The 12,038-nt window shown below is 43.3% G+C and overlaps 1 protein-coding gene across 1 annotated transcript in view; it reads right to left on the bottom strand.

Annotated features, from left to right (window-relative positions):
* Nucleotides 1-12,038, bottom strand: part of LOC114908552 (protein CC2D2B-like) — a 105,836-nt gene that overhangs the window by 12,216 nt on the left and 81,582 nt on the right. Inside the window, 2 exon segments of the mRNA XM_029244809.1 lie at nucleotides 5,169-5,263; nucleotides 5,266-5,278. Of these exon segments, the coding sequence (XP_029100642.1) occupies nucleotides 5,169-5,263; nucleotides 5,266-5,278 (108 nt within the window).

Below are 12,038 nucleotides of genomic sequence, written 5' to 3'. Positions count from 1 at the left end.
ACCCTTGTGTATTGGCAGGAATTATAAAATTGTGCAGTCACTGTGAACAGTATTGCAATTCCTCAAAAAAAATTAAATGTAGAATTACCATATGATCCAGCAATTCTACTTTTAGGTATATACACAAAAGAAGTTAAAGTAGGGACTCAAACAGATATTTGTACATCCATGTTCATAGCAGCATTGTCCACAACAGCCAAAAAGTGGAAACAAACAACCCAAGTGTTCATCAACAAATGAATGGATAAACAAAATGCAATATATACATACAATGGAATATTATTCAGCCTTAAAAAGGAATGAAATTCTGATATATGCTACAACACGGATGATTAAGTCATCTAGAGATGATTTAAAGTATACAGGAGGATGTGTGTAGGATATACACAAATATTACTCCATTTTATATAAGGGACTTGAGCATCCTCAGATTTCAGTATCCGCAGGGATCTGGGAACCAATTCCCCATGGATACTGAGGGATAGCTATATAGTTTTTCACTTACCAGATTATATTTTATTAACTTTTTGCTTATGCTATCAAGAGTGGATATAGGAACTCCCATATATTATTGGTGACACTGACAATCGATATAACCTTCTGAAGGAGAACTAGGTAATATAAATTTTTGAAAATGCAGACTGTAGATACCCCTTAAGCTAACAACACCAGGCCTAGGAGTTTATCCTACATATAAGGAGGTCCTTTGCAGCACTCTTTTTAATAGCAAAATGGTAGAATAAAAAGGTTAATGTCAAAAACCTGCATGGATCTCCAGAGAATTATTTTGAGTGGATAAAGCCAATCCCCAAAGATCACATAGTGCATAATTCCACTTATGTAACTTCTTGAAATGACAAAATTATAAAAATAAAGAACAGATCAGTGGTTGCCAGAGGTTAAGGGAGGATGAGGATGGGACGAAAGAGGGTGTGCCTATAAAAGGGTAACATGGGAGATCCCTGTGGTGATAAATGTACAGAAAATGTTCTGTACCTTGACTGTATCAATATCAATACTATCCTGGCTGTGATAATTGCACCATAGTTTTGCAAGATGGTTACCATGGGGGTGGGGGGGGAGATGGGGAGGGAGGACTGGGTAAAGGGTATAGGGGGTCTCAAAGTAAGCGTAATTTTTTTAAAAAGCTTGATGTCTAGCAACAAGGAACTAATTAGATAAACTTAAGGGACATCGATTCAGTGTGGACATTAAAATAATGGGCAGTAGACCTATATGTGTTGATATGGAAAATTCTGACAAACTGAGTGAGGGTGGGGTGGGATGAAGGTACAGAACAGTGAATATGTATTACAACCTCTTGTATCAACAACAAAAAAATTATATTTGCAAATATACTAATTTATTGGGTATCTTTTCAGGAAAAAAACCAATAATGCTGGTAACCTTAGGGAATCAGGGAATAGTGAGGGTTGGGGAAAGCTCATTTTAAACCCAATACTGCGTCTTCCCTGGTGGTCCAGTGGTTAAGACTCTGCGCTCCCAATGCAGGGGGCCCGGGTTCGATCCCTGGTAGGGGAACTAAGATCCCACATACTGCAACTAAGCCTGCGTGCCGCAACTAGAGAAGCCCGTGCACCGCAACGAAGACCCAGCACAGCCAAAGTAAATAAACAAATAAATAAAACACCAGATACTATCCCAAAATTTTTAAACCTATATGCATGTATCACTTAAAAATATATTAGTAGGAGTTACTTGGGAGATAGGCTAATGGGCTATTTTATGTTTTTAATTTTTGTATAAGTGAAAAAAGAATCAACAAATGCTATTGAAGAAAAAGAAAACACATTGGCTTAGGCTTGCTCAACTCTTTGAAGAGAAAAAATACTAATTTCTCTAAATAAAGGGAACATGTGAATTTCTCACGTAGTCTCCAGGATTTTTCTCTTCTTTTTTACCATTTCTGTAGATTTTTACAATGGTGTAAATGAGTTACCATTTCAAATTTCAACTTTCTTAGCTGTCATCATGTGACATTTATTGAGCATCTCCCATGTAGCAGATACTGTGCTTAACCTCAGGGATAAAAGCTGGAATACAGTCTCAAGCCTCTCTCCAGCAGGTGAACCAAAATACAGAGATTATTAGAATATAATATAGTAATGACAGGGTATTATAGAACACTGAGGAGGGAGATCTAACCCAGCTCACGGGGTGGGATGTTAGGAAAAAACAAAACCAGGGCAGGCTTTCTGTAAAAGCGGCCTGAACAAGGTCTTAAAGATGCACTGGGAAACTTAGCTGGAAGACACTTGTGGACTTTATTTTTAACAATGTTAACTTTGCCAAATGAAGACAAAACAAAGGCAAGAATCCAAGGGCCATCACTAGGAGACTGTTAACAATGTGTCCAATACATTCTCTTTATATTATTTTAAATGGTAAAGTACAAGGGCTTATCATATGGCTGTCAGATTTAGTTCCTTGTCCATGTAGTGCAGTTATATGCGTGAGAAAATGACCTATGCTTTTCTCAGCTTATGAGTTTTTTCTAATGTCTATTCCTGATCCCCTAGAATTGAATACTCTTGTTCCTGTTTGCTTCTCAGGATCCCACAGGACCAAAGCACAGAGAGACCTAAACATGTCATCTCCATCTCCAATCTCAGGTCCCCACTAGCTCACCACCCTAAATGCCATCCCCTTCCCAGAATGGGTTAACTGTCCAGTCAGGCTGGAAATAAAGGCATAGAAGGAATACTCACAACTCTGTGGGATATTTTCTTGATGCTTCTCACAAAATTAGCATTGTTCCCATCTGTCATAAAGGCTCCTGAAAATACTTCCCCAAGCATCCTAAGACACTAGTATACATAGCAAAACAATGAGAAGAAAGAGAAGACACAGGGTATAAGAGGACAGCTGCTTTGTTGGGGGGGGGGGGGGGGGGAGAAGTGATTGTATTTTACAAAAACAATACAGCTGGCATTTGGGGTTAAAGAGGATTTTCATTTGTTGTAATTTTTACTCTTCCCTAGTAGATGCAAGGCTGGTCACACCAATTATTCCTCCACAGACCTTGGGTCTAAACACAGATACCTTCCATTGTGCCTGAATGGCAACTGCCCTAAGGAAGACCTAAATTCAGATGCTCTAAATTGTATGAGATTAGACTCCATAAAGGTAGGGATCATGTCTGTCTCATTCACTATTACCATTCCAACCCCTGGCACAGCACCTTGCACACTGTAGGCATGCAAATATGTTGAATAAGCATATGATTACCCAACTAAATCACCTAATTAATAGCCTGGAATTAACATGTATTCTCTGTGAGAAAAGTTCATTTTAACTTTTCCTTGACTTCAGTATACTATAAACAGTGGTCTCTCCAGTTCCACAGGTTCAAGTTTTACTGATTAACAAATTATAAAGTGTGGCCATTGTGTCAAATAGCAAGAATGTGGCTTACACAATGCTTAAAGATAAAATAAAGACAACCCACAGTAGCATGCCGCAGGTGGCCCAAGACAACTTTCAGTAGCATTCTTTCAGGCCCTGTGCTATCTCGTCCTCTGATAGTTTGTAAGTAAGTTTAGTACAGGTTGTGTCTTATTCCTTGGATCCTCCCCAGAGCTCAATACACAAAAACATTCAACAAATCTGCTGGAAAAAAAATCCACTTCCAACCTCAACTAACAAAATTAATTCAGGTAATCACTCAGGATTAAAATTACTCATAAAATGTAAGAATCGAAAACCATGGAAATCACCAAGAAAAATCTTTTAAGTTTCATGTCATTACAAAACATATGTATCATTAACATCAAATATTATTTTCACCACATACCAGAGGAATAAAGAGCTGACACTTAGAAAATCAGAGCATTTAAAACTGAAAGACAACATCTGAAAAAAAAATTAAAAAACAAAGGTATTTGGACAATTTTCAAAGTGGAAAACCCGCAACTCTCTTCTTAACATTCCAGAGGACCATGCCATAGTTGAGACTTTTCTGTAGTACAAACAGCCTCTTAGGGGGCTGAGGTGTATTTAGTGTCTAAGAGACTGAATGTCAGAATTAATAAGCAGCATTTAGAACTCAAACTTTAGAAAAGGGTACAACTGTAACAATTTAAGTCAGAATTAGGTTTTCTAATCTACTTAACCTGGTTAAAAAAAAATCAAGATACAAGTTCATTATCATCCCAGGATCTCTCAGCTCCAACAGTGAGCAGCCTTTTTATTAAAGAGTCAGCTGTTTTGCTTCTTTCCAATTTTCTATACATAATGAGTGGCTCTCTCTATCCATAGTGAAATTAAGTTAAGTTAGAGTTAATTTTGGATCTGGTCTCTCTTCTGGTTATCAAAGATGCAGAGCTGACACATTTCGCTGAGATGTGACATACAGAATAAAACTGTTACTTAGGAGCAACAATAAACAAAATTTGCATTGTGCCAGAAAGGTGTACTTTTTCCCCAAAATCTTTTAAAATATACTAGGTCTACTCCTGGCCTTTGATATTAGCTGAAGGAGCAGCTAACTCCTACCTTAAGGCTTTCTGAACACCCCCCAAGTCTTGGGGTTTCGGGGGTAGAGAATAACAAATAGTTATCACTTCCTTAGTGCTTACTATATGCCAAGCACTGTTCTGAGCACATCTACAGTATTACCTCATTTTAATCTTCACAGTCGTCCCATAAAGCACGTTCTGTTATTCATTTGACAGATGAGGAAATTGAGAAGCAGAAAATTAAGTAACTTGTCCAAAGTCTCACAGCAAGTTAGTGGAAAGGCTGGGGAATTTACTGTTGTACAAATGTGACGTAACAGACAGCTGCATGCAACAGCAACTATAGAATAAAGGAGGGCTGCTCTGCCCAATTAAAAGCCAGCACACGTATCTTTTTAAATACAGTATCAAATCCATGTTCCATCTGGAAACAAGGACATCAGAATGTCCCTTCACACCTTCCCTCTCCCAACTACCACGCCCCACCCCCTCCTCATTCAAGTTTCAGGTTCTTCTGCTACAACCCAGGGAAGAAGCCAAGAAGTTAATTAACTTTGAGCAAATAGGCAAACTCACCTTTTCTGGTCTGGAAACTAGCGGCTAAAGACCCGGACAGGGCTTTCCAGGGAGCCGAGATTCATACTAACTGGCATAAGACACCGAATGGAAAGGTCGGGGCATCGCGGTTACCTTGTATCGAAGAGCTTGATGGATATCTGCAGCCAGCTGTCCCCGCCACCACTGACCCTCCAGCTCCATGGGACCGGGCGGCGCGCCTGGCCAGACGCGGCAACTTCAGTCTGTAAGACACACCCCAGACGCGGTCACTGCCAGCTCCCTCCACGCGCCCCTCCGCGCCCCCTCCCCGAGGCGTGTGACCTCAGGCCACCCTGGGCGACTGTTCATCTTCACCTGACTCGTCCTAAAATCAGCACCGATCCAAACCAATTCCCCGACGCCGCACGTAAGGCCCGAGCCACCGGTCAGGAGAAGCCGGCTTGTTTGGATAACGGCCGGACCGGGCGCCGGGCAAACTGGGACCAACTTGGGCCCTAGTTCCCAAGGCGCGGACCCGGACGCGTGCTCAGAAAAGCCGGACTGGAGGCCCGGCTTCGGGCTCCCCGAGCCCCGGCTTTAATTCTCCAGCCGGCCCTGAGAAGAGGAGACTTGACACCAGTCACAGCCCCCCTGAGGTGAAAACCTCCCGCCGAGAAACCCGGAGACGAACGCCCGCGCGGCTCCGGACGCCCGCGCGGCTCCGGGTGCCCGCCGCAGACAGTCGGGGGCGCCCTCCTCCCCGGGAACTTCCTCGAGGCCCGGCCGACCCCAGCGCGCACTCAGGCCGCCGCCTCCTCATCCAGAGGAGCGCACGGGATCGCGCGGCCCCAGAAAAGCGAACAAAAGGCCGGGCCGGGCGGGTCCGGTGCCCCGCCGCCAGCCCAGGCCTGCCGGTTCCCACGGCGGCCTCCCTTACCCGGAACCGCGGCCCTCACAGGCCCAGCCCCGCCAGCGTGCGGGGGACGCCGGCCCCGCTCATGCTGCGGACAGTCGGCCGCGAAGCGCCGGCCTCAGCTCGGGCCCAGCGCCGGGGCGCTCGCGCCGCCCATTGTTAAAGGACCGGCAGGCGGCTCCGCGTACAAAGCCAGCGCGGGGGCACATGCGGCCCCGCTACTGCCAATCTCGTCTCGCGATACAGCCGGGTCATCCGGAGCCGTCCAATGGGCGGCCGGGCCGGGCCCAGGTGCAACGCCCGGCAGCGGCTTGGCGGCCCCAGCCTGACGCGGCAGCATAGCCGGTCTGCTCTACGCTGCCCTGCGCTTCGCTTTGCCCGAGAGCCCCAACACCACCTACCGCAAAGCCGGCCTGAGGTGCGGGCAGAGGTCTGAAGAGAGCGCCGGAGAAATTAAAATGCTGATCATCCTTCCGTTGGCCAATCCGGTCATGCCTCTCACCTGCTGAGAACCTTCGATGGCTCCCCGATGCGGAGGAGGAAAGTTCCGATGCCTCAAATTGGCGTTTTATAAACCCTTCTCGGAGTGGATTGAGTCGGCCTCATCTCGCGTTACAACAGCCCCGCACATGCGAGGGATGGGATTATCAGTCCCTCCATTTGCGCTTTACCCGTTTCCGAAGCCCCTAAAGTTGCTTTCTTTGTGAAATTCTGTCTCAAGTTCCACCTCGAAACCTAGTCCTTCTAGAAACCTAATTAATCTCTTCGTCCTCCTTATTTCCTTTGCTTTAGAGATTCCCAAAGCTTTGAATGAAGGCGGTGAAGATTACCTTTAGTAACCTAGCTTGTCAAATCTGTAGCGGATGTAATTAACCATCTGTGGTCGTAAATCAGGAAAAAAAAAAAAACTGTGGAAAAACTCCAGTTAAGGTGATGTAAGACCTTAAGTGTGAAATCTAATCAACTGCACTTTAACTTGTTTAGTGGAATATCACAACAGAAGTAGATGGTCAGACCAGGACAGTGTTCCTCACTTCTGAGAATGTACATCAACCTCTTTAAATATTAAAAAATAAATCATGAAACCCTAACCCTTTTACTTGGAATCCTTTGTCCCAAAAGATGCATGATAGAGATCTACAATTAAGTAATGAATGTATGTTGAATGAATCTGAGTTTTAGTTATGACCTCTTCATATACTTGAAGAACAGCTACAAATATGTATGTGAGCCACGTGACACAATGCTTATGCTCAGGAGAGTGGGGCTTCAGGAACCAATGGCAAGACAAGGAAAACTCAGAAGCAGAAGTTGGCAGAGCCCAGTCTAGCCCAGCATCATTCGGGGAGAGGCTGCCTTGGCCTATCTTAGTTTCCTAGAGAGGAGATGGCCACATCAGGCTAAAAGCTCCATGCCATTTATAATGGCATTTAAATAGTACCTACCTCCTCAGGTTCCAATTCATGTGCCCTAAGCAACTTTATGACAATAATTTGGCTTCCCAGTAACTTAAATGTCCAGAGCCTGTTTAAGAACACTTTCAGAAGAATGGGTCACAGACTATAATCATCAGTTTAGTAAGTAGGCTGTCTCTCGTGGCTTCTACTTTCAAGCTGTTTTTCACTGGGAGATATGTGTTCAGAAATCATTCTCACAATTTCTGGATTTCTGGATATGATAAAAGGACTGGAATGTGTATGTGTATTCATTTTAGCGTGTATGTGCGTGTGTCTGTGTGTGAGAGAGTGTGTATATATATATATATATATATATATATATATAATTTTCCCAATGTGTCCCTAAAATGCAAAATTCAGGTTTATTACATTTCTTCATTAATTCCTTTAGGGCAAGCTGGATACAATTTAGGTATTTACTTAATTCCTAAATAAAATAGAGTCTGCTCCCTATATAGAATACAGTTTATATTCTAATGAGAATAAGTGAACAGCAACAACAAACAAAGTCACATAGTGACAAGTGCTATGAAGAAAAATAAACATAAAAAAGAGAAACGAAAGTGACAGTGGGTGGATATTGTTTTATGATAAGTAGGGTATGCCAAGTCCCGAGGGAGGTTAGGGAGCATGCAGATACCTGGAGGCTGAGTGTTCCAGGCAGAGAGAACAGTAAATGCAAAGGCCCTAAGGAAAAGGCATGTTTGGAATGAACATGAAGGACAGGGTATGCCTGGAGTGTAGAGGAGATAGGAAGTCTTGAAAGCAGTTAAAAAGGCAGAACTTCTACATAATGAGCGGAGTAAGGAAACTGCAAGGAACCCATGTGCCTGCAGCATAAGGCACGAGATGGGCTTGGCAAGAGATGCGCGGGTACCAGAGTCTGCAGAGTTTTTGTAACTCCCTGAACTTTAGACAGTGAAAAGCTACTGATTTTAAATTGTTTATTTAAACAGTTCACTCATTATTCAAATGAATGCATGCAAAAGGTAAACCATTCAAACAGTAGACGACTGTATCCGGTGACTAGCATTTCTCCCTCCCTCCCTTGATCCCAGTTCTTCCTAGAGGCAACATTATTACTATTTGCTTTTCTTTCCTTCCAGGGATATCCAGATATTTATAACCATGCATGTACATTATCTCCTTGCCCCATTTTGTCACAAATGGTAACACATTACACCGTGTTGTGTCCCTAGCTTTTGTCATACGATATATTCTGGTGAACATTCCATAACGGAACCTCCAGAATTCCTTTCAATGTCTACATCATATTCGACTGGATGCAAATGACTTGAAGTCAGAAGCCCTGGGCTCTGGTTCTTGGTTCTTGATTTGTTGCTTTTTAGTGGAGTGGCCTTAAGGCAGGTCACTGCCCTCCTCATCTATAAAGTGAACTGAGTGATGACTGAGATTGCTTCTGACTTTAACATTTTAGGTTCTTTGCTCTTGCAAAGACATGAGAGGACATTTTGCAAAGTCCTCTACAGTGAAAGAGGCCTAACACTCCCCCATAAAGCTCTGATCATTATCCAGTTGTAAAGGTTTTAAATTTAAAGCATATCAGTGTGGCCCGAGATTAAGATGTTGGAATAGAAGGACAACGAGCTCCCCCCCTCCACATACACATCGAAAATACATCTACACGTGGAGCAATTCTCACTGAAAACAAACTGAAGACTGGCAGAACGACTCTTATACAACCAAGGGTGTAAAGAAAGATCCACACAGAGTCAGGTACGAAGGGAAGAGAACTGGGACCTGTGCCCCTAGAAGGGGACACAGAAGAGGAGGGAGATTACAAGGGCTCAGAGATCCTCCCTGGGGAGTGAACAGTTTGAACCACATATTGGGCACCCTGGCCCTGGGATCTGACACCAGGAAGAGTTCCCTTAGCTGGTTTGAAAACCAGTGGGACTAACAGGAGGGCTATACGAAACCTAGACTCTACTCAAGAAAAGTGCACCCACGCTTGTTTACTACTGGAAAAGGTGGAGGAAACAGACTGAAACTGCCCAGGACTCTGGTCAGTTTCCCATGACCAGCCCAGCATGGGCCCCAGCCCATGCCAAGCACCCGCTCTGGCACCTCTACCCCCAGTGCAGTTCCCCACTAGGGTGAAGGCTGCTGTGCCCAGGAGAGTGGCCAGCTTGGACCCAGCACTGCATCTGAATGGGGCAAGGGTGGGCATTATTGGTGCTCATGGAAGTGGCGGATGGGGAGCTGTCCTGAGCTATGACTGGTGTGCTGGAACCACCCCAGTACAAGCCCCAACCTGCACCGGTGCCCACTCCAGCCCTCCTTGCTCTAGTGCTGCTCCCCTCTAAGGTAAAGACGTTGCTGAGAGCAGAGAGAGTGCACACCTAGACGGAACAGAACCAGCTCCTACCCAACCCTCAGGGCTTCTGCTCCAGTACCTTGGGACCTGCCATTGCCCCCACAGGGCTGTGACAGCCACTGAGGTTAGGAGAAGCCCTGGCTCACACCTGGCTCAGGCTCTAGCCCGTCCCCCTCCAGCCCCATCTCCCACCAAGTGATAGCTGCCAGCACACTCTGGGGGGAAGACATGACCTGTGCTTACTTCAGATCCACCTCCCCCACCGAATCCCAAGTGTAGACTGCAGAGGAATGCTCCCATGCAAGGACAACGCTTTAAGACTGGAATAGGTGACTGTTTCACCTAATTTTTTTAAATTAAATTTATCTATTTATCTATGGCTGCATTGGGTCTTCGTTGCTGCACGCAGGCTTTCTCTAGTTGTGACGAGCGGGAGCTACTCTTCATTGCTGCACGCGAGCTTTTCATTGCGGTGGCTTCTCTTGTTGTGGAGTAGGGGCTCTAGGCATGCGGCCTTCAGTAGTTGTGGTGCACGGGCTTAGTTTCTCCACGGCACGTGGGATCTTCCTGGACCAGGGCTCGAACCTGTGTCCCCTGCATTGGCAGGTAGATTCTTAACCACTGCGCCACCAGGGAAGTCCCTCATGTAATTTCATAGAGACAGAGGAAGGTAGGCAAAATGAGAAGCCAGAGGAATTTGTTCCAAACAAAATAACAGGAAAAAATAAAAAATCTGAAAAAAACAATTAATGAAAAAGAGATAGATAATTTACCAGATAAAGAGTTCAAAATATTAGTAATAAGAACGCCAACTGAACTAGGGAAAAGAATAAAGAAACATACTGAGAATTTTAGCAAGGAACTAGAAATATAAAAAGAACCAATCAGAACTGAAGAATACAATAACTGAAATTAAAAAACACACTAGGAATTAAGAGCAGACTAGGTGATACAGAAGAACACATAAGTGATCTGGAAAATAGAATAATGGAAATCAGCAAATCAGAACAACAAAAAGAAAAACAAATTTTAAAAAAATGAGAGCAGTTTAAGGGACCTCTAAGACAGCATCAGGTGTATGAACACTTGCATCATTAGGTTCCCAGAAGGAGAAGAGAGAGTAAAGTGCCAAAAAGTATTTGATAAAATAATGGCTGAAAAAAATCCCAAACCTAAAGAAGGAAACAGATACCTAGGTCCAGGAAGCAGAGAGTCCCAAACAAGATGAACCCAAATAAACCCACACCAAGACATATAATAATTAAAATGGCAAAAGATAAAGAGACAATTCTAAAGGCAGCAAGAGAAAAACAAAGAGTCATACAAAAGGAAACCTCATAAGGCTATATCAGCTGGTTTTTCTGAAGAAACTTTGCAAGCCAGAAGGAAGTGGCATGATATATTTAAAGTCTTGAGAGGGAAAAACCTACAACTTAGGATACTCTACCCAGCAAGGTTATCGTTCAGAATTGAAGGAAAGAGAAAGAACTTCTCAGACAAGCAAAAACTAAAAGAGTTCATCAATCCTAAACTGACCCTAGAAGAAATATTAAAGGATCTTCTCTAAGTGGAAAAGAAAAGGCTACAACAAGAAGTAAGAAGTTATAGAAAAGGGAAAATCCCACTAGTAAAGGCAAATATACAGTAAAGGCTGTGGATCAACCACTTAAATAAGCTAGTACAAAGATTAAAAGACACAAATTGTAAAATCAACTATAAACACAATAAACAGTTTAGGGATAAACATGAAGATGTAAAATATGACATCAAAAACACAAAACAGGGGAGAGAGGAGTAAAAAAATGTAGATCTTTTAGAATATGTTTAAACTTAAATGAATACCAGTTTAAAACAAGTAGATACAGTTATAGGTCAACATATATAAATCCCATGGTAACTACAAATCAAAACCTACGATAGATACCCAAAAACTAGAGAGAAAGGAACACAAGCATACCACTAGAGAAACCACAAGGGAAGAAACTAAAAGAAAAGAATAGAGAAGAACTACAAAAACCACCAGAAACCAAGTAACAGAATGGTGGCAAGTACATGTCTATCCATCTGTCTATCTATCTGTCTATCTTCTTAATGATTTCAGTTTGCTAACATTTTGTTGAGGACCTTTGCATCTATCTTCAACAGAGACACTGGCCTGGAATTTTCTTTTTCTTTTTTTTAGTGTCTTTGTCTGATTTTGGTATCAGGGTAATGGTGGCCTCATAGAATGACTTTGGGAGTTTCCCTCCTCTTCAATTTTTTGGGGATAGTTTGAGAAGGTTAAGTATTAGTTCTTCTTTATATGTGTTTAAAGG

This window comes from Monodon monoceros, unplaced genomic scaffold (assembly GCF_005190385.1).
Source record: "Monodon monoceros isolate NGI ecotype Baffin Bay Population unplaced genomic scaffold, NGI_Narwhal_1 Super_Scaffold_4, whole genome shotgun sequence".
NCBI lineage: Eukaryota > Metazoa > Chordata > Mammalia > Artiodactyla > Monodontidae > Monodon > Monodon monoceros.
The sequence above is the reverse complement of the archived record's forward strand: the minus strand, read 5'-3'. Positions and strand labels throughout refer to the sequence as shown.